This window comes from Pipistrellus kuhlii, unplaced genomic scaffold, assembly GCF_014108245.1.
Source record: "Pipistrellus kuhlii isolate mPipKuh1 unplaced genomic scaffold, mPipKuh1.p scaffold_m20_p_1, whole genome shotgun sequence".
In the NCBI taxonomy this organism is placed as follows: Eukaryota; Metazoa; Chordata; class Mammalia; order Chiroptera; family Vespertilionidae; genus Pipistrellus; species Pipistrellus kuhlii.
In genome coordinates, this window is record NW_023425404.1 from 25408208 (window position 1) to 25430868 (window position 22661).

General features: G+C 43.8%; 1 protein-coding gene across 2 annotated transcripts in view; it reads right to left on the reverse strand.

Moving 5' to 3' along the window:
* PELI2 (pellino E3 ubiquitin protein ligase family member 2) overlaps window positions 1–16551 on the reverse strand; it is a 149824-nt gene extending 133273 nt beyond the window's left edge. For both annotated transcript variants that reach the window (XM_036435829.2, XM_036435822.2), the window contains exon 1: window positions 16152–16551. In XM_036435829.2, the coding sequence (XP_036291722.1) occupies window positions 16152–16228 (77 nt within the window). In that variant the 5' untranslated portion in view covers window positions 16229–16551. The remainder of the gene's footprint in view (window positions 1–16151) is intronic.
* Between the last annotated feature and the right edge of the window lie 6110 nt (window positions 16552–22661).

Genomic DNA, 22661 nt, shown 5'->3' on the forward strand with positions numbered 1-22661 from the left:
AAAGAAAACCAGGGGAAAATATGGTTTATATTCCTCTCTCCAGCAAAAGGGAAACAAAATTTAATGGCAAGATTCCGGTTCTTCTGGATAATGATTTAAAAAAAAAGAAAATAAATGAAAAAATAAACTCAAGTAAGCTTCCAGAGTATCCCAGCTGTTTTGCTTCAAATATATAACAAGCTGTACTTAACATGGTCTGAAGAAAGGAAAAAGTCAACAAACAAGTATGTTTGTAGGAACCTAAAAAAAGAACACATGAAATCTGGCTAAACAGTAAAAACATCATATATACATTATAAGCACAAAGCTGTCTAAAAATCAAAGGAAAGGACTTGGAAAAAAAAAGATGCAGCGTGAAAAAGCACAGACCCAGCCAGCATAGGAACACAAAAGCTAGCTGTGATAAGCACCAGGAAAAAATAATGGAAAGAATATTTATCTGTGAATGCAGAGTGAAAAGATAAGACACCAGAGCAACTAATTTTGAGTAAAAATAAAGATTTATCACTATCAAAACATGTTTGGGTTTGTTGATTTTTCTAGGGAGATTTTTAATACTACACACTAAGATAAGTTAAAGCTGAAATTACTGTCAGCTTCAGACCACAGACCCCTTCTCTTTCTTCAAGTTTAAAAGGAAAATTAATAATTCACCACCATCACATTTTAAGGCCAAACAGACAATTGTCAGGGAGCACCCATCATGCAACTTAGAAGACACAAACAGAACTATACTTTTAGGAAGCTAATTAAAGTAATATAAGTAAACCAAATACCTATTTAAGAGTTAATGATCCTTCTTTAAAACCAGAGCAGGGAGGGGGATAAAGAGGTGGGGTGGGGATGGGGTAAAAGCCATCCTTATAAGAATGTTTACATTTCTTGGGTAGCATTTCTTGATCTGCTGGATAAATATCCTTGATTTACACGAGGTGCTGGGATAGAGTGCAGGTGAGTGAAACTGCACTGGCCTGAAGGGGCCCTTTAAGAAGGGGACATTTCCAAGGCACGGAGAGCTCATTAGAAATAACTGCTCCGGGCTGGAGGAGACAGGAGGAAGTGTCAGGAAGGGCATCATGCTGGAAGTATACCTGCGCTAACTCCTAGCATGTGAGCAGGACCAGAGCAGAGGGAACTGTGGTGCTAGTGCAGACGATGAAGAGGAAGGCAGGTCTATGAAGGTGTAATGGGGAGCAGGGAGGGAGGCCCAAGGGCAGTAAGTTATCTTGGGCTGGACTGGGTGAGACATGTTTGGAATTTAGTGTCTTTCAAAGTGTCCTTTCCTCTAAATGCCTAAGAAACTTATTTTCAGGAACCATGCCCTTAGTGCACCTACTAGTCTTTCAGAGATCTTTTAAAGATCTCTAACAGTGGATGTAATAAACCTGTATTTCCAGATAAGAACCTTAGAAATCACATAGCAATTCCCGATACTCCACCCCAACCCCCCAAAAAGCAGAATTTGTGTTAGATAACCTATAAAAACATAGTTGTTCTGATCAAGAAAAAATATCTTTGGCTTACTTGAAATGTTTTTCTAGCATTTATCAAATTCTTAAAATGAAGGCCAGTTAGCTAACACTATAAAAGGCAGGACATATACTATGTATACAATGATGTATATAAAATATTTTTGTACATAGACAATAACTAAAAGTGTACATTAAAAAAATAAAAACATTAGCATTGTGGGTGACTTTTCCTTCTAACAAATTTTTATATGTCATCTTTTTAGCATATAGCTTTTTAAATTAATTTCGTATTAGCTGAATAAAAACTGTTTGCTTTAAAAAAAAATTCCATTTACAAGTCTGTCAGTGGAGGAAAACAAAATGATTAATGTTAATGATTAGTGCTGACACCTAAAACTTACCAGAGTCTATGACACATAAGTTAAAAATGGTTTAACCCTAGGAGAAATTGGGGTGAAATTACTACACAAGCAAACTCCAAGAGTAGTGATTTATGGTAACTAGCATAATGAGTCTTCAAGTGGATTAAAGAAAACAATACAATGAGATCAGAAAGAAATTCACTTCAACTGAGTTTTAGGGGCCCCTGGAGTGCCCTTCTCCTGAGGGAGTCGAGTGCTATTGTCCACATTTGATCTGAATGGAGGTAACAGGAAAAACAAGAGCAGGCAACCTCTGACCCTTCTGTGGGCCTGAAGGAGAAGAACATAAAGGGAAGTGTTAGCAGGCAGAGCCATCAAGCAGAGAGGAGGGGCCGGCTCCGCACAGGGGTATTGCCTCATTGTCCAAACCATCCCAGCCAGTCCAGCGGGGATATTGCCAGCATTTCTATTGTTATATACACACTTCAGAACCTAATGCCAAACACTAAGCGCTACACCTTTCAGATCATTATCAAAAGTTATTACTGACAGTGATGTATGATGTATAGACTTTGAGAAGTACAATATGTGTAAGTTTTAGAATCTGAGACCTGGATTCGAATTCCTAAACTTCAAAATTCTTTACAAACAGCTATGCAGGCTCATAGGAGTCACTCAAATCTCCGGGCATCTATGCTTCCCCATTTCTCCAATTGGGACGACATCACATCCTCTGAGGCCTGCCGAGATGGAGCAACTAGCACACACATGGCAGGGGCTAGAGCCAACTTGCAAACCTCTCACACTGTGCAAGGAACCCCAAGTTCTTACCGTCTCCTGCAGTAAGTAAAGTGTCCAGGAGCCAGGCGAACACAGTAAGGGGAAAGACTGCCTGCTCAGACCTCATTAGCTATAGAAGGAGAAGCATCCCTACCAGCTGCCCCTGGAAAACAGGTTAACGAAAGAACCATGCTCTTCTCTTCAGGGAGGGACAGGACAGGGGTAGTGGGGTGGGAGAGGGTATCGGGGTGTTCCCCTTCGAGCTAAAGAAGCCTGCAGGCTTGCCACCATGGCTAAACTGTATTCAGCACAATCGAGAAGCAGTTTGATTTCCCCTGCAATACAGAGTCTATATGCTTAATTACCCAGAACAGGATTTTCAATCAACAAACACAAAGCATGAGCTTTGACAGTCAGGGGAGGAGGGGAGCAGGAGGAGATGGGCACACAGATTATTAAGGTGATGAAGATTTGTGTGTTTTTTTCTCTCCCATCAGGGTAAAAGGTGAGTTGCATATATATATATATATATATATATATATATATATATATATATATATATATTTTTTTTTTTTTTTTTTTTTTTAAACAGTAGTACCTAAGCAGACAATCATTATAAAACCATAATTCAATTGAAGGGTATTCTAGGGTGTGTAAACCTCTCAAGTTTCACTCTTGTGTAGTTTATTACATTATCAGAACCTCCAGATTGAATTACTTCCCTGCAGTGCTTCCAAGTCTCTGCTTTTTCTCCATATAATACCTAATATTGCTTATCAAGATACTATATTTGTCCTTTGGTATTTTGCCATCTGATATCTTAGGATGCATGTTTATTAAGATTTCCCCCCCAGAAATTCTGGGTCCACATCTGTAACGGAAAAGGCTTAACTGCCTTCACAGGAAGGCCGAAACTGCACAGCATGAATCTACGCCAGCTTCCAAAAGGGTTCAAGTCAACACTTCCATCAAAGCCTTAAAGTTGGCATCTGGTCTAAGTTAACACTTAGGATAAACAAATAAAAGGCACTTTTCCTGACCTGTGCTTTTCGGATTAGCTAAACTAGTACCGCTGCCGAACAAGTTGTGTCAAGAACTGTCAGCAAGGAGACCAAGAGAAGATGTGAAGGTTTTTTTTCCTTAATCAATACTAACAGGAAGATCAAAAGACAGGAAAGGAAAAATCAACATGCAGAGACACCAGTATCCAGGAAAAGACAGACCTTTACTTGAAAAGACAGTGCCTGAAGCTCCTTTTCCAAGCTAGGAAACAAATGCTAGCCTACATTATCACCAACAGCAGCAAATAAGAAAAGGAAGGTTTCAGGGGTGCGCGCCACAATTAATGAGGTTAGAAAGCTGTTCTCCAGGAAGGACACCTCCATGAACAGCTTGAAAACCAGAGAAATAAATCTTAAATTATTTTGGATAATAAAAGTAGGTCTTCCTTGAAACATTCATTTAACTGTAATATATTCAGGTAAATAAGGCAGGTAAGAGGAGAATTCATATTTTTACTCCCTTGATATCATATATAAATCTATTTTTTAAAATACATTAGGAACATAATACATAAGTGGGGAAAAGTACATGTGTAGGTAATTTCCCCCAAAAAAAGTACATGTAAGTTGTAAACATTTAAAAAAAAAAATGTTAACCTTATTGGTAACTTCATTAAATGAGTTTAACTTCATTAAAAGGTTTGTCACTGTGTTTAATGAGAATATCCAGTAGAGAAAGAATTTGGTTAAAAAAAATAAAGTACAAAACCACACACACAGTAGAGGCAGGATTTATGAACAAGGGTGTTGGAATAAGAAAGGCCTGGGTTCGAGTCAGAGCTCTGTCACATCACAATCCAGTGAACCTGGCAGAGTTTCTCCACAGCTGCACATGAGTGAAGGTTCCCACCTCCCTTGGTCAGAGCATAAGGCGGCCAAGCATGAGCAGCACTTCACACAGGACCTAAGAGTAAGGACTCAGTACAAGATCCTAAAACATCATCCTGTGCTCCTCCCTAAAGTGAGAAAGAACCAGGCCACTAGGTAGCAACAACCTGGCCAGAATTTCTTCCTTCTTGCAGGAAAAAAAAAGAGAGAAAGCTCAAATCCTGATGCTCCCTCATTAATGATGATTTTAAACTGTAGGTGTCTGACCAGGGACCTGCACTTCAAATCAAAAGGTGTTGAAAACCCTGAAGGTGAGACAGAGGTTGATATGGGAGCAATGGGCAAGCAGGGGGAGCAAACAGGACAGTGATTGGAGGCTCTGTACCTGCTGCAAACATCACAAGAACATAAATCTGTTCTGCTCTCCTGGTAACAGGATCTACAAGCAACACAGTCCCACCTGCCCACACACTTTGCTGCTGGCACAACTGAGTTCGAGACAAACAAGATGCTGGGCTGAAAAAAAATGGCCTACCTGGGAGGAAGAGCACCCAGTTATTCCTCCCCAAGGGGGGATTCATAGACGGTTTGCACACAACCTCCTCAGTCTGGGGAAGGAGGGCCATAGGGCTGCAGATCCTCTCTGTCGGTGGACAATACACATGGGACACCATCTCTTGGGCATTCAGGGAAAGCAAGGCACCAGAGGACAGCTGGCTAAGAGCATAAAGATTCTTTTATCCAGGACTGTTCTGCGGGGTGGAGTTGGACCCCAAAGCATTCAGAGGTTCCAGCACCAGTTTCCAAAACACATTACTGAGTGAAAAAATTGATGGCTTTCTTCCACCATTACCATCTCTCTGGGGAGGGTAGGACCAGCATGAGTCACTGTCCAGTGGCAGAGGAAGGGAGGCAAAAGTAGGAGGAAATGAATGACAAAACAGAAAATGCAGACCATTTTGGAGATTTCAAATAAGATTCGTCCTGCTCTGGCTGGGTGGCACAGTTGGTTGGAGAGTTATCCTGTACAAGAAAAGGCTACAGGTTCGATTCCTAGGTTAGGGGTTCAATCCCTGGTCAGGATGTGTATGGGAGGCAACTCACCAGTGTTTCTGTCTCACCTGGATGTTTCTCTCTCCCTCTGCCTGCCCCCCACCACCTATTTCTCTTTCTCTAAGAAGAAATCAACAAAAACATAGCCTAGGGTAGGGGTGTCGAACTCAATCAGAGAAGGGGCCAAAATCTAAAATCCAGCCTAAATCGCGGGCCGAATGGTTTACTGAACAGTCATAAACTGTCATTGTGATGGAAACGCAGCGGAGTGCAGTGATGACAGCGCGGGGCGGGCCACATTACAAGGCCTGGCGGGACGGATTTGGCCCGCGGGTCTTGTGTTTGACACATGTGGCCTAGGGTTATGATATATAAAAAAAGAAAAAAGATGTGCTTGACTTAATCTTCTCAGAAAACGGAAACTGTGCCTGCTACTTCCACATGGAATAACCAATGTAAGTGAGCTTTTCATCTATTATTTCCCCACCCCGATGCAGTGGTAAAACATTCTTCTGGCCCATTCGCCACCCTGTGCCTGCAAAGAAGGCCTCCCATTCTCAAACCTGTGATTGTATTATTTCATGTCAGGAGGCCTTAAAGCCTGAAAACATGTCACACATTAGCCATTCTCAGTTAAAACTGCTCATGTTCGAGTCTACCAGGAGCATGGTTCTCAGCTAAGCCAGGCCATTCTTCAACTGCCATCCTCTCAGTGAATTTCATGAGATATTGATTATGGAGATTAACAAATGCAAAGAGAATCGTAGATGACTTATACATAAATTTATTAAATAAATCCTTTCGTTAGCTCAGATTTTCAGACCATATAATACTTAACATTTGAAATAACTCATCTAAAAGGCTAAAAATTTGCATATTAAAATAATCAATAACCTGAAGGAAACAGAAAACTCAACGAAAACTCAGGGAATTATTTTGTATTCGTCTGTCCTCTCTGACAACTGTGGGATCCGAGTTGTCTATTGTTGTATAACAAACATCCCAATATAGTGGCTTAAAACAACTGGCAGTCACAGTTCTTTATTTTGTCAGAGGTTGGTGCAAACAACTCATCTCTGCTCCTGCTAGGGCAGCTTGCTGGGCCCAAGGATCCAGCTGGCTTCACTCACAGGTCTGCTGCCTCAGCTGGACGGGCTGAGGGTTGGCAGGTCTCTGCTTTTATAATCTCGCACCCACCAGAGCCACTCTCCCCAGCAGGGCAGTCAGACTTTTTACGGCAATTGCCTTCTAAGAGGGTATTACAACCTGAATTTATAGTTTGAAGTCCTAACTCCCGTATACCTCAGAAGGTGACAATATTTGGAGACAGGGTCTTTAAGGAGGTAATTAAAGTTAAATTAGGTCCTATGGGCAGGCCCTAATACAATATGACTAGTGTCCTAATAAGAAAAGGAATTGCCACCAGGGAAGGGCACACAAAGAGAAAACATGTGCAGAGAGAAGCCATGTGCAGGCCAAGCAGAGGCCTCAAGAGAAACCAAACTAGCCTTGGTTGGTTTGGCTAAATGGATAGAGCACCAGCCTGTGGACTGAAGGCTCCCAGATTTGATTCTGGCCAAGGCACGTTCCTGGGTTGCGGCCTCGGTCCCCAGTAGGGGGCATGCAGGAGGCAGCCAATCAATGATTCTCTCTTATCAATATTTCTATCTCTCCCTCTTCCTTCTTATCTAAAATCAATAAAATATTTTAAAGAGAGAGAGAGAGAGAGAGAGAGAGAGAGAGAGAGAGAGAGAGAGAGAGAGAGAGAGACCAAATTTGCTGATGCCTTGATCCTGGACCTTCAGCCTCCAAAACTATAAGAAAATTAATTTCTGTTGTCTAAGCCACCCCATCTGTGGCATTTTGTTATGGCCATTGAAACAAATTAATACAAAGGACAAAAACAGAAGCTTACAACACCCATTAAGGCAACATCCCAATGTCACAAAGCTTCACTTCCTTTATGTGGCCTGGTCAAAGTGAATTACAAAACTAGCCGAGCTTCAAGAGAGGGGATTCCCCTCCTTCTGGCAGGCCCAGCATGCATATCTGAGGAACTGTTTATGAACCAATTTGAAGATAACAGAAAAAGAACCTGGGATAAAGTCAAAACCCTGAGTTCCCTTATCTGGTCTCCAACTGGCTGTAAGACCAACTGGGGAATTTAGGTAATGTCCCCTTTAATAACTTGGCCATTAAAGCTTGTTAAGTGAAAACAGATCAAGTATGTGAAAAATTATGCTAAGAAACATAAATGACTGACAAACACAGGGAGGAAACATACAGATTCCATTCTGAAGTCTATTCAAGAGCTTATAATAGCAAAAAGCACCCAAACTATAAAGTAATCTCATGTACTACTGACTCATTTTCTAGGATCTGGTGTGAAGCATACTCCTTTGTGTCTATGGGACAGAAAGGGCCTTTCCTCGAGGTATTCAAACAATCAAATTGCTCCAGAAAACCCTAACTGCTCACCCATCACAAGTCCCATGTCCTGTAACCGTGTGGCAGGAAGCACATGCAGGCCAGGAAAGGCCGGGAGAGGAGGAGGGACTTCCAAGGCTCCTCTGAGGGGTTTGGTAATAAGGAAACAACCGTTTTATACTGAAAGCCTAGAAGCAAAACATGCAACTGCCTGCTTTGGTTGGATTCTGTTAAACCAGCATTAATTAGAATGAAAGTACAAAGCTTGAAATAATGATTCTTGTCCCGCAAACAGATTCTGCACAAGCAGAAAACCAGGGAACAAACAGAGTTAAGTGTCTGAGAGGGAGAAGCATTAAGTGAATGGCTAGAACTAAAACCTCAATAGAGAAAGACTTGCAATAGTCTTAAAACCTGCCACTGAAAAGACCCCTGATGCATATTTATTAGGTTTGCCATCCAAGAGGCTGAATCCCATGGTATCTCCAGCCGTCATTAACAGGCACTAATGACCACAGCCTTTCAACGCCGCTGCCACCGCCACCGCCACCGCCACCGTGGTGCACTGCAATGCAGCTCCGAGCAGCTGGTGGAGTCAGAACAGATGGCCTGCTTCCCTTCAAAGCAGAACTTTCTGCAGGTGACAAAATGACTGTTAGGTGACTGACAAAAAGGACAACAAACAAAGGTTGAAACTGGAGCATCTGATGTCAGTAAAGGAAGTGGTTAGTACTGCAGGGAGGCTGCAACGTGGGCCCCTCGGATTGGGAGGATTGTTTAGAAAGCTGCAGCTGTGCTACAGAATCGAGTTCCTTTGCTCCAGAGACACCTCCGTGCGGTGCGGAGCAGAGCCCTGGAGTGTGCCACTGAAATCCATTCCTTCCAGACATTTGGTAAGTACCGACCATGCACCTGGAAAGAATCCCACACTGTAAGGGTCCCTGCCCCAAAGGGCCAACTTCAAAGGGAAGCCTGGACAGCTTCAGTGAACTCTGGTGGAATGCAGTTCCCACTCCGGGCACGTGGCGAGCAGCACAGCGGCGGAACCCTGTTTGTATGTGGAGATATTAAATACATGTCCCATGTTTGCTCACACTTCTACTTCCCCTTTGGTAAACTGGGTACATATTTGCCTCCTTAACTAATGGAAAACTTGGAATTCCTTGGCTGTAGGAGCAGAACCCATGCAGAGTGGCTTAAGCAGAAAAAATTAAATCAAACTTTTAAAAAGGTGGGTGCTCCCAGAGGACATAGGGCTATTTTCTCAAAAAAGCGTTTCCTGAGTATTCTGTCTATAAGCCCCCTCCCACTACCTTATCCCTAGCACTTTACCCCATTAATCCCACTCCTGCCTGCCCAATCACTTCTTCCCCTTTATCCAGCTTTGTTTTCCTCATAGCACTCTCTGAGATTAAATGTTTTATCTACCCGTTTGCTGGCTCAACTGTCACCATCCACACAGGCAGGGTCATAGTCTTTCTCATTTGCTGCTGTATGTGGCCCAGTGCCTAGGGCAGTGCTGGTCACTGAGTGACCAAATGGCCCATCGCACAAAACTCTGGGAAGGGGCAGTAACAAGGTCTCCCAGGGGACCAGAACCAGAAACTGGAACCAGGACAGCTGCCTGCCGGCTCACATTCTGGTTCTCTCTTTGCCTGCCTCTGGGCCCCAGCCTCAGCTTCTCCCTTCACTTCTCATTGCATCCCTCTTTGCTTTTCCCACCAGCTAGTCTCCTATGGCCTTAAGATAAAATCCCAAATCCTTCCAATAACGATTAAGCCTTTCATGACCTGTCCCCCCATTCTCATCTCTCTTAGTTCATTCTACCACTCTTCTCTGGTCCTCAGAGGAGCATTAGAAGCACTCACCTTTAGGCCTCCTCCTACAGCACTATCTCCCTCTCACCTCCACAGGCCACTGTCTTCTTATCCTGGCACAGGGTTAGATGACCCTGCTAATGTGTCCCCCATCATAGTTTATGTTCTAAATTGCTTTCTATCTTCCTCACTGAAATGTAGGCTCCACAGAAAACAACCAGCCCTGCCTTACTCACCACTGCATTGAACACGGAATGCAGATGCTCATGTATTAATGGAAGACATTAATGAACTGTATATCAGTAATGGCTCTTCACTAAGGGGCTGTGACAAGAATGAGATAGCAATTAACAATTGACGAGGGCAGAAAACATCGGCTTGTCTAGCTATACTATTGTAGTATTCCCTGTGTGCGGAAGAGTAGACGCGCAATAAATATTTGTTGAATGAATAAATTCCTGGCTTGCTTAATGTAACAACCCTTTCTCTCCCACTTGAGAAAACATATCAGAATACAAGTGGGTAAAAAAAGTGACATTATTAAAAGGACATCTCTGAATCATTTGAAAGATCCCACAGTTTATTATTTATTACTTATCATAAATTACTGGTAACAACCTCAAAATTGATCATCACATATGAGGTAGTTGGGACAGTGGTTGAAAATAGCTGATTTAGATAAAACTAGGAAATATGAAGCACTTTCTGCTCTCATTTTATTTTCCAGAAGATGAAGGTGGCCATAAGCCTAATAAGAACTAATAATGAAATAATTCTTATCCTCACTTTTCTTTTTATAAAACAGATTCTGCACACCCCCGGAGAACCTTTAATTAAGCTGAAAGAGGTTAAAAATACCTTTTTCTCCCATACCAATGAAGTTCAGAAGCCAATCTACAGCCGCACACACATACTTTAGGGAGGCCACTGCTGATCCCGGCACAGCAGATACAAAACCACTGCCCCAAGTGGCAATCTTAGTCTCCCTCAAATATAGCAACTGTATGTTTTTCAGTTTGTTGGTGTTTTCTGTATACGAGCTTTATCTTTTGCATAAAACATGTTTGGTAAAGTTGCTGGGACCTGAATCAACCTGGTTTTATTTTTGTTTACATAAAATATTCCCCAATGTTGATTGCATGATAAAATACAACCAAAAATGAAAAGTCCTAGTGAAGGTTTCAGTCTTGGTGTGTCAGAGAAACAAATCAGAGCAAGCCAGACGAGAAATCATACAGACAGCCACACACCCCAAACAAGGCTAAAGTTAGTAAAGGAATATATAGCAACCCAAAGTTGGAACATCATGACCCATAATAGCCTACAGAATTAGACACTCCATCCACACCAACAGATCTGAGCTCTTCAGATCACCCCACAGCCCAGACACTGAGTGACAGTAAAGGTTTTGTTTTATTAAAAATATTTTTTTTCAAAGGCCTCTTTTAGTTTAGCAAGGATACTAGTGTCTGATGTCTTCAGGCCCAAATTAGAGAGGATGAGAAAAGGGAAAGTGTTAGAGAATATTTTAAGGTTTCTTATTACTCCAAGGGGAGGGGGAGTTAAAGCAAAGTGCCAAGGTTAAAACAAAATGAGCTCCTAAAAATCAGGAGCTGCTTATTAAAAGAAGTGAAGACCATAAACTCTTCAAGCAACAGTCCTCTTTGTCTCCTCTGATAGGATGCTGCACCATCCAAAGGAAAAAAGGCAGGTACTCCCTGACTTTTATGCGGGCCTTGGTCATTTTCTACTAAAATTCATTTTCTGTCATATTTATAAGCCTTCATTTGTAGAGGTTTTTAACCCTTTTTTTGTGCCAAGGATCCCATTGGCAGTCTGGTAAAACCTGCTGAGCCCTTCTAAGAAAAATGTTTTTAAAGGCGTAAAGTAAAATACGAAGGATAACAAGTGAAGTCGATTATATTCAGTTATCAAGATAGTTTTAAATTGTGGTAAAATAATATATGTACTCTGTATCAATGCAGTAAGTGACAAATCCAGCAGCAAGTCTGTTTGTTGCCTATTCCCGTAATTTAGTGAAATGCTAAATTTCAGTTTGAGTTATAGTGAAAACAGAGGTGCCATTTTCCCCCATCCATGTTCAAGGACTCCCTGGATTGCATCTGTGGACCCTAGGTTAAAAACCCTCGGTTGAAAGAGCCAATAAAAATACATTTGTGAAGCATCAAATGAAAAGTAAAGCCCTGCAAAAATACACTATCCACTCAACTGTGAGGTTAGAAAACTAAAAGTATAAGCAACATTTTCCCAAAAACCAGGAAGGGCCATTAGTCAGCAAGAGCATATATTATGCTTCAAGCTGAATCCAATAGGGATTCAGTTCCCCTTGTGCAATTTACAATAAAACCCTGAAACTCTGAGGAACTGACAGCACTGACGTGACCTGGCAGTGTAGTGCCCCCGCTCAGCTATGAACTTGAAAAAAATCTTCCTTCCTAGAGCCTCAGTTTCTCCGTCAGCAAAATAAAAGGGCTGAACATGTATCATGATTTCTTCGGCTCCTTCCAGTTTTAAAATTCTATCAGGTAGTCTCTTCCTTATTCTAGCTATTTCAGCCTACTTAATTTCAAAACATCAATGCCTTTCATAAACATGGAACAGAAAATTTTACAAAATTTAAATGCCCTTGTGTATAAACTAGCACCAATGAGCCATATATACCTGGTATGTATACCACTACAAAAAAAAAAAAAAAAAAAAAAAAAAAAAGGCCTATCTTGTATATCTACTTCATAAAAAAACTATCGCAGTATTGGTCTTTTCTGCTTTTTAAAGGAAGTTCCCATTCAAATTCTAGCACCGTCAGCTCACAAATATACAGAATCAACACAAGCCCAGTTACCCAGAATATGTTAATTACACATTTTCCACTTTTCAGACAATGAACAGTATTACAGGTTACAGACCAAGAAGGCCATTGGTCTTGATCATATGTCATTAGTGCCCCAGAGAAACAGAGACAAAGTGGGGGGCTAAGCCAAAATCACAAAACCGTTCTGCAAGAATGCAGTTATAAAACCTAGGTCTTCTAGATGTTCTTCCCAATACACTGAACTGCCTCTCAATTCTGACACACTTCCCCAACAGTCACAGTGTAGTTTGGTTTAAACCAATGACAGACCAATCATTTTCTCTACCTCTAATTCCATCATGGACACAACAAAGAGTTGTGACTATGATACATTTACTGGTTGGAGTCATGAAATAAGTCAATTCCACTTACATGCCAAGAAAGTGATGACTATACTAAAATCATACCTACCTGGAAATTCCCTTAATATTGTGTAACACATAAAAAGATACAGAACTATTTCTACATGGACACAGACATATACATAATATAGCTCCTCACAGATACACACACACACACACACTGCATAGACACATACAATTCCTCAGTCTGCACTCCAGGATTTCTCAGTGACATTTTACTATGAAATTTAGAAGAGAACAAAAAGAGGAGTGTCCCACAACAGTTTCCAAAAAGAAGGTACTGCATGTTATAAGCAAAAGCTTCTATCAATATTGAGCATTTGGGGATCTCAAGGTAAATGTTATCGATAAGAAAATCTACTAGAAATTCTCTATTTACCAGTATGTATGTCCTAGCTGCTCAGGCATGCAAATTTGATACTAATGTTTATTTGACTGTTTTTGTTTTAAGAGGGAAGGCACTGTTTCAAGTCCTAAGGGTCTTTTAAAACTCTTACCCATGGTCCCCCGCCCAGCATTCTTCAATGTGTTCAATACTGCTAGAAAGTCACAAACCTATTCTCACAAAAGAAAAGACCAAAATTCTTTTCAAGTATTCAAAAACCAATCTAGCATCTTCTTAGCAGTCTGGTCTCAACTCACAGTTCACTTCCTCAGAGACCTGCCCTGACCTCCTAGCTAAAGAATGCAGTACCTGCCTAGAGCAGACATTTCCTAAGTTAACCCACTTCTTTTTCTTTTTTCTTTTTAATATATTTTATTTTTTTTACAGAGAGGAAGGGAGAGAGTTAGAGAGCTAGAAACGTCAATGAGAGAGAAACATCGACCAGCTGCCTCTTGCACACCCCCTACCGGGGATGTGCCCACAACCAAGGTACATGCCCCTGACCAGAATCGAACCCTGGACTTTTCAGTCCGCAGACCAAGGCTCTACCACTGAGCCAAACCCGCTTAGGCAGTTAACCCACTTCTGTTGGCCATTTAACAACCCCTGAGTTGTCATTTATTATTCATTTGTTTACATGTGCGGTTTTATTTCCTGTTTATGCCTGCCACACCACACTATCATGAAAGGTCCTTGTTCACTGCTAATCCTCAGCGCTGCACAGTGCTGGCACACAGTAGGTGCGTACATAACTGCTGAGTGTCTGCTAAATGGCAATTATATCATACTCAGGGTCTCCTGGAAAAGCATCAGTAAAGGACAGAGCACGGGCAATTGACCATGCATGCATTTACAGAGCCTACTTTAGCATAAGCCTGTGATACCAGGACAATCCAGGTTATAAATCCTTTTCAGGGCTTTGAAATGCCCTGCACTTCCAGCTATGAACACAAAACCTCTCCAGGCCCACTCACACACAGCTTTTCTAAAAGATCTCAGCAACGATTTCCTCAAAAGGAAATAATGAAATAAAAGTTCTGGCATAAGTTAATCTTTCCTGTCAGGTTCACAATGTTAAACATACTTTGAAGCCAGCCACAGAAACAAAACCAAACTCCACAAAATTAGGTTGGGCTGGAGGTTACATAAGACAAGCTAAACTCTGGCTCCCCCGCCCCCCTCCCGTCATCCCTCCCTCCTTCCAGGGAACCCTAACATCTGTCTTTTAAGTGCAATTGGATGCAGGTGAGAAAAAAAAAAAAAAAGAAAAGAAAAGAAAAGAAAACGCTTCACTGCGCACAGCTTCAAAAGAGGCAGAGACATTTCCAATAAGAATGCACTTAAACCTGTAGCAACCAAAGTGAGGAGGACTAGGCAACTTTGGGCTGTTACTGTATCTGGAAGCTTCTCTTAAAAATTGTCTCTGCAATTATGTTTCAGTCGGCACTTACTTCAAGCTCTTGGGTTATCAAACACTTTTGTCAGAGTTCTGAGTTTTCCCATACCCTTGGTCTCTCTCACATGTGTGCTAAGCCTGCTCATCACACCCAGGATGTTCTGAATACTGGTCTTTCAACGGAGCAGGACAAAAGCGCGAGTTCCCGGGAGTGACACATCCAAAGGAAAAATGAAAATAAAATAAAAATCCTTCCTGCCCCGGTACTAAACCCAAGTGGCCCCTTCCCCCCGAGTTCTTGCATGGACTTCCCCGTCTCCATCCCGCTCCCCTTGCACTGCCCACTGGACCCGGCTTCCGCGGGGCTGAGCCTCCCTCCTGGCGGGTTCGGGGTAAACAATAGAAATGTCACAAGGAAACTCAGGAAGTAGCTGTAGTCTCTAATCGCGGCCGTTTAACGATGGCAGATAATTACTATCTTCGTTTGCGGTTTTCACCCGCGGAGAGGGGGGCGAGGCGGGCGGGCTCCCCGCCGCCCGGAGGAGTTCGGCGCGGCCGCGGCCGGGGCGCGGGGCGGAGGGGGTGCGGCCCGGCCGCCGCGTCCCTCCCTCCGGCCGCCCTGGCGTGGACAGCCCGGGCCCGCCCGCCGCCCGCCGCCGCCGCCGGGTCACAGACAGTTCACTGCCCGCGGCGGGGCGGCCCGCGGGCACCGCAACCATCACACTCCGCCCCGGGCAGCGCCGAGCCGGGCCCGGCCGCGGAGAGCGGGACCCGGGACCTGGGCCGGGCCTCCGGGCCTCCCCGTTCCGCCAATGGCGGGGGCCGGGGGGTCTTGAGTGCGACGCGGCGAAGAGCCCGACACGGTGGCCGTTCAGCCCCGGCCCCAACCGACCCCCGCGGCCAGGCGCGCTCGGGGAAGTCGAGCTCCTGCCCCGCAGTTTGACCGCAGATTCCGGCCCCGCGGAGCGTGGGGGCGCCCCGGTCCCCGCCGCCGCCTCCCGGGGCGGCCCCGCTCCCCCCATCCCTCCCGCTGCCGCCGTCCCCCGCGCGGAGAGCGCATCCCCGCTCCCGCCTTAGCGCCGCCGTCCCAGCCCTCCGAGCCGCTCCCGCCGCTCCCAGCGCCCGGGGGTCCCTGGAGAGCGCCCCGGGGGGGGATCCCCGGAGAGCGCCCCGGGGGGGGATTCCCGGAGAGCGCCCCCGGGGGGTCCCCAGAGCGCGCCCGAGCCCCCCACACCGGCTCCGCTCGGGGAATGCGGGCGCCTGGCGGCCACCCAGCCGGCCCGGAGCGCTCGCCAACCGCCCCCGGCTCCCCCAGGTCGGGGATGCCCGGACTCACCCCAGGACCACCAGCTCCCCGTATTTCACCGGCTCCTTGCCGGGGGCGCAGTGCTCCTCCTGGCCGGGGGAAAACATGGAGCCCCGCTCGGCCGCCGCCGCCGCCTCCTCCGCCGCCGCGATCCCCGCCGCCGAGTCGGCGCCCCCGCTACCATCCCATCCCGAGAAGGGGGTGAGCGCGCCGGGGAAGGGCACGGCGGCCAAGGGGGCGCGGGGCGGCCAGTCCCGAGGCTGCTCCGTCGTGGCTGCGCGGCTGCCCCGCCGGGCGCCCGGGAGCTCCGCGAGCCGCGGCCGCCCCGAGCCAGACCAGGCGACGAATGGGACCGAATGGGACCGGGCGGCAGGGGGACCTGCCCGCGCCGAGCGCCGCCGCCGGAGCCCCGCGGGAGGGAGGAGGGCGAGCGGGCGGGAGGGAGCCGCGAGGGCGGAGGGCGGGGGCAGCGGCGGGGGAGGGGCGGGGGCCGGGCCGCGGAGCCGCCCCGCCGCGCGGGCAGGTGGGAGCCGCCCCGCCCCCGCCGGCACCGGCTTCCCCGGCCCGCGCGGCGCTCCCGCCCCCGGTGCGTGGGGCCTCCCGCGCCCGCTCTCCGCCGCCCCCGCTGGGCCCCGCGGCGGGCCGGCCCCCGTGTTATGTAAACAGAGAGTAAAAGGGAAAGGAAGTTCTTAAAGGAGCAGTTCTGTTTTTCCCTCCGCGCTTCCCTCCCGAACTTACGGCTCTGCGGGGTCCCCGGCCGGTTCCGGCGGCGCGGGCTCCGGGAGGCGGCGGGCCGGGCTCCTAGGTAACCGCGTCCGCTGCCGGGACGTCACAAAGAGCGTCCTCTGGGGGCGCGAGGGCACGTGTCTCCCCGGGGTCACTGTGTCCTGGTTTCCATCTGGGGGTGTCGCGCACACTCGCACCCGCGTGCTTCCTCTTCCCAAACCAAACTCCTTCAAAACTTGAAGGTGTCTACCAAGGGGGAGCGCTTTGCCAATGGGTGCTGGATTGGAGGGAGTTTTGAAGGTGCTTGGAGCACCCGGACACTGTACAGGATGTAGCTGTACGGGTTCCTCCATAGCAGGTTTCCATATGGTACAAAAAAAAAAAAGTTGTTCTGTTTTTGTTTTATTTTCAAATCCATGCTCTGTCCACTTTTCCCCTGCTTTCCCTGGATTCCTTAAGGAATTTAAGAGGAAATTTGAACTTTTTAGTGACTTTAAATGTTTCTTTATTGCTATTATGAAGTCAAAGCACTATGTTTGCTTTTTATACTTTTCTAAATACCGTGTTTCCCCGAAAATAAGACATCCTCCGAAAATAAGACCTAGCGCATGGAAAGATAAGACTTCCTCTGAAAATAAGACCTAGCGCAACTTTGGGAGAAAAAATTAATATAAGACATTGTCTTATTTTCAGGGAAACAGGATAGTTCTTTCTGTGGCTTTAAAACATTTTAGAGTGTAATAGGTGTACTGGCTGCTGTTTTCATCATGCAGGGTTTTATTGTTGCTAGTTATTAAGCATTCAAAACATGCTAGAAACTCTACATAGCACTGCCAGTCACTGTCTCTCAAGACTATTAAATATTTAAAGAAATAAATACTGCAAAAGCTACCCTATGCATAAACAGTGACTGGTTGGCTGTGACCCTAAGAAAGGGCTGGGAAGAAAAGAATCCCATCTATAACCTTCCATCCAGCATTCGACACCCTTTATCTAACATTCTCTGACAGGTCATTACTGTAGTGACACGATGCTTCAGGAAACTGTACTTCACTTAGTAACGATTGTTTTAAATTGAGGCTTTAGGAATAAATTATTCCAAAGTAACTAAAGCTTCACCAAAGGTAAGCCCAAAACAATACAAAACCTAATTTAAACAACTTATTTCAGCTAAGCATAGAAATCGGTACTTCAACTAAACATAACTATTCTGCAAAATGTACCTATTCTCTGTATTTTTATACATATGGTTATAGTTTTCATCAACAATCTTTCATTAAAGGGTTGAATTCTTTCCCATGACCAGCGTCTTAGTGTGAATTTCTGTCTGGTTTTCTGTTTGCTTCGTGCTGTTTTCAGCTATCTCCTCTGTGCTCCTGCTTACCATATGGATGTGTGGCTAGCAAAGATCTGTCAGAATCATGTCACAATCATGCAGTCTCCATTATTACAGTACCTGGCTCTGTCATTCTAACTTCTCTAGGCTTGTTCTGTTGCTTCTACTGCTCTCTGGGTTACAATTACTTCTTCCCTCCTTCGCTCTTGGCATGCTGTGCTTTTATGCATTGCACTGTTTTGGCTCCATTTCCTCCTCGCTGTGCTCTGCATCTGCTCTTAGGAGGATGGAAACAAATATTTATTAACCTCCTACTAAGTTCCAAACACTAGGCTGTGAGTTTCCCATAAGATGTCCTAGTCTTTTAAGGCCCTTTATTCTACTGTCTGCCCATGGCTCCCCTGACTTCCAGAGTAGTATTCTTTCTACTTTCCCAGCATATCTTTGAGAGAGCTCATTTATAGTGTCTTTATCAGAGTTACTTACCGAAAGGGTTGCTTTGAATGACTTTTGTATCAGAGGAAGCTTTTTATATGAGGCAGCTCAGGGGTGGCACACCAGTTTTGTAAATCACTGAGACATGAAAACCTCAGGAATGTGTGCAGGGGCCAAGAATGAGAATCCAAATGGGCTAAGTGAGGACTGCGACAAATTGGTGAGCCCATGCCACCTAAAGGGGGCATATGTCACGCTCTCCAGCTAATTGTTGTCATTTGACAATATCAACGCACCAATGCTAACTTTAATTTTTAAAAAGCCCCAGATCTTCCTTTTTATGATAAATCTCTCCATTTTTAACTGTTGTCAACTTAGTCAAGATTTTTGTTTTGTGATTTGTGGTGGGTTTTTTTGTTTTGTTTTGTTTTGTTTGTTTTAAATATATCTACACACCATGGCCCACCAAAATCATATATATTTTCTAGATTCAACCCAAATTCCCTAAATTTGCTTTCTTTGATTTCAAGGAAACATATATAAGTGAAGGTAAAAGAACACATCTCATCTGAGATTAAATGCCAGGGCAGGAAGAAGAGCAGAGTGGTGGGACATAAATTTGATTTTTTCAAAGAATCAGTTTCCGTGTCCTTATGGATGCCAGCTTATACCTTTCTCTGCCCAACCCTGACTAGAGTTTTTTCCCCTCACAACTTAAGCCAATTATAATATCACCTTATCATCCTCAGCTAATATTAGGAATCTGATTGTAGCATACATTTATCTCTTCTTGAATGTAATTGTTTTAGTTAGTAGCTCCAGGCTGGTGGGACAATCTGGCTGTGCCATCTGCCAACCCACTGAAAGCCAGAGAGGGTTTGGCTGACCTGGCTGCCAGGGCAGACCCCCTTTCTTCCTCTCTGCTTGCCATTCCATTTCTGCCTCCCCTAAACCACTCTCCTGAATCAGATTACCCCCCCCCCCCCCCACAGCACCCCAGAGGGAGTTTCTGCTGCTGCTTGGACAATGAGAGGGCATATGTTTACTGCACAGATAAATAATGCAAGGTGTTCTCTTGATTTCTCTCCCTGTTATGTCTATCCCTTGTAAGAATTAAAAGATTTTGTGAAAGAGTTTATGTTTATTTTGCCATACATTAAAAAAATCAATCAAATACCTTTCAGTATTTCTGGGCTGAAGAGTCTAATTTTTGCTCACTCTTCATTCCACCTTAGATGTTTGTTTATGTTTGCAAAGACTAAAGAGTAATTTAGTCTTGCAATATGTGAAAATACATATTTTTGGACAAACTGGTCATCTTTTTCATGAAACCTAGGTCACATTTCATTTTTAAATTATACCTGTTTTTCTTGATTGGGAGAATAATATGAGCTCTTTGTCAGAAATTTGGAAAATGTAGGGGGTGGGAGTTAAAAAAAAACACTTATTTCAAATATCTATAATCTCATTAACCAGAAACAATCCCATATAACATTTTTTTTGTGTTTTCTTAAACTTTTTTATTTTAAATTCTTGATGTAGTAGTGATAAAACTGTCTATAACCACCATTCACAGTTTTTTATCCTGTATTTTTTCACTTAATATTCTGAGCAGTTTTCTCTTGTCACTAAGACTTCATAACATTTTTGTTGTTTCATCATATCTATCAACATTTATTAAGTATTCCCTTATGGAATGCCTGGAAGATTTCTAATATTTGGTCTTATAAATAATAAACATATTTACATTTGTTATTACTGCATGAGAGCAGATTCCTACAAGTAACGTTATTACATCAAAGGGTATAAACATTTCTAAGACCCTTTGATGCATATTTCCAAAGCATTTTTAAAAACATTTGTGTCTGCCAATTTATACTGTAACTAGCAGTAAGTGGGAGAGCCTGCCTCAGGGATCACCAGCATTTTAAAATCTTTACTAACTTGACAGGTGGTAATTTTTTATTTGCATTTCTTTGATTGCTACTGTGAGGTGCACTCAGTTTTTATTGTAGTAAAAAAAAATGAGATCAAACTTCACCAAATTTTTAACAGAGCACAGTATTGTTAACTTCAAGCATAACATTGTACAATGGATATCTAGAACTTTTTCATCTTGCATGACTGAAACTTTGTACCCATTGCACAGCAACTCCCATTTCTCCCTTTCCCCAGCCCTTAGCAACCAACATTGTACTTTCTACTTCCATGAATTTGACTATTTTAGATAACTCATATAAATGGAATCCTGCAATATTTGCCCTGCTGTCTTCTTTAGCAAATTGTCCTCAAGTTCTTCCATATTGTAGCAAATTGTAAGATTTTATTCCTTTTATGGATGAACAAGATTTTATTCTTTTTATGGATGAACTAGATGCCCCCTTGCAGGAAGATTCCTGCAATAGGGCTTCCTGTTGCAGTCTCCGCTGCCCAGCCAGCTTCTCTTCCTTCTCCTCACCCCGCCTGCTTCCCTGCCTTCTCCCCTGCCCTGCTTGCTTGCTTCTCAGCAAAGTTCTTTTCTACACTGTCTACAGTCTTCACTCTAGCCTGGGTATGCAAATTAGCCACCATCTTGGCTGGGTTAATTTGCATACTTGCCCTGATTGGCTGGTGGGTGTGGCTTATGGGTGTAGTGAATGTATGGTCAATTTGCATGTTTCTCTTTTATTAGAGAGGATATTTCATTGCAGGTAAATGCCATCTTTTTTACCCATTCCTGTTTTGTTGATTTTTCTAGTCTTTTTCTATTTTCTATATTTCTGCTCTAAGCTTTATTTCTTCCTTCTGCTAACTTTGGGCTTAGTTTGTTCTTGTTCCTTGAGGGGAAGAGTTAGGTTATTTGAGATCCTCCTTTTAGTTGTTCTTGTTATTAATCCTCACCCAAGGATACTTTTCCATTGATTTTTAGGGGAAGTGGAAGAGAGAAACATCAATGTGAGAGAAGCACATTGATTGGTTGTCTCCTGCATAAGCGCTGACCAGGGCCGGGGCAGGGGAGAAGCCTGCAACCAAAGTACATGTCCTTGACCAGCATCAAACCTGGGACCCTTTGATCCACAGGCCAATGCTCTAGCCACTGAGCCAAACCAGCTAGAGCTCCTACTTCTTTTTTAATATAGGAATTTATCACTACCAAGTTTCCTCTTAGTTCGGCTTTCACTGCTTCCCCTAAGGTACATTGTATTTTCATTGGTCTCAAGATATTTTCTAATTTCCTTTTGATTTTTTCTTTGATCCATTGATTGTTCCAGAGTGTGGGTTTAATTTCTGCATACAGCATTTTTCAGGTTTCTAATTTTCCTTGCTATTGATTTCTAGTTTCATTCAATTGTGATCGGAAAAAATACTTGGTATGATTTCAGTCTTCTCATATTTGTTAAGACTTGTTTTGTGACCAAACATGTGATGTATCCTGAAGAACATTACCTGTGTGAGTGAGGAGGGTGTGTATTCTGCTGTGTTGGGTGGATGCAGTTACTTTTTTAAATAGCCACATGGTTGGGTCGTATTGAACTTGTGGTCAATAAAATCTTATGTGTTTCTCAGATGAACTGCTTTTAAGTGGGGCCCATTTCACCAGGACTTGTGCAATTGAATTATTGAATCTAAGTGAAATATTAAATATTTATTCTTGTTGCATTTTCAGTTTGTAAAGTTTGAATAATTCAATGAGTTTTTTTTCTCATTCTTTTAAAGAGGCTCTAGTTATTTTAATAGGTATTAACACAGACGATAAGCAATTCAAATAATACAAAAGAGTGAAAAGTCTCTTAATCCCATTTTCATCCTGCAGTTCTCCCAAGAGGAAACCACTGCTATCAATTTCTTGTGAGTGTTTCCCGTGCTAGTCTCTGTGTATGTGTTTGTTTGTATAAATAATCTCAAAGAGAAATGCTGCACACTGTAGGCACTATCCTATACTTGGCTTTTTTGCCTTAACAAGGAGTCCAGGAAAAGACCCGTCAAGAAGCCCTTGAGCAGATGACTAACTGGCAGAGTCACCTGTGCAAGATTGGAGGGATTTGACACTATTCCACCCAGCA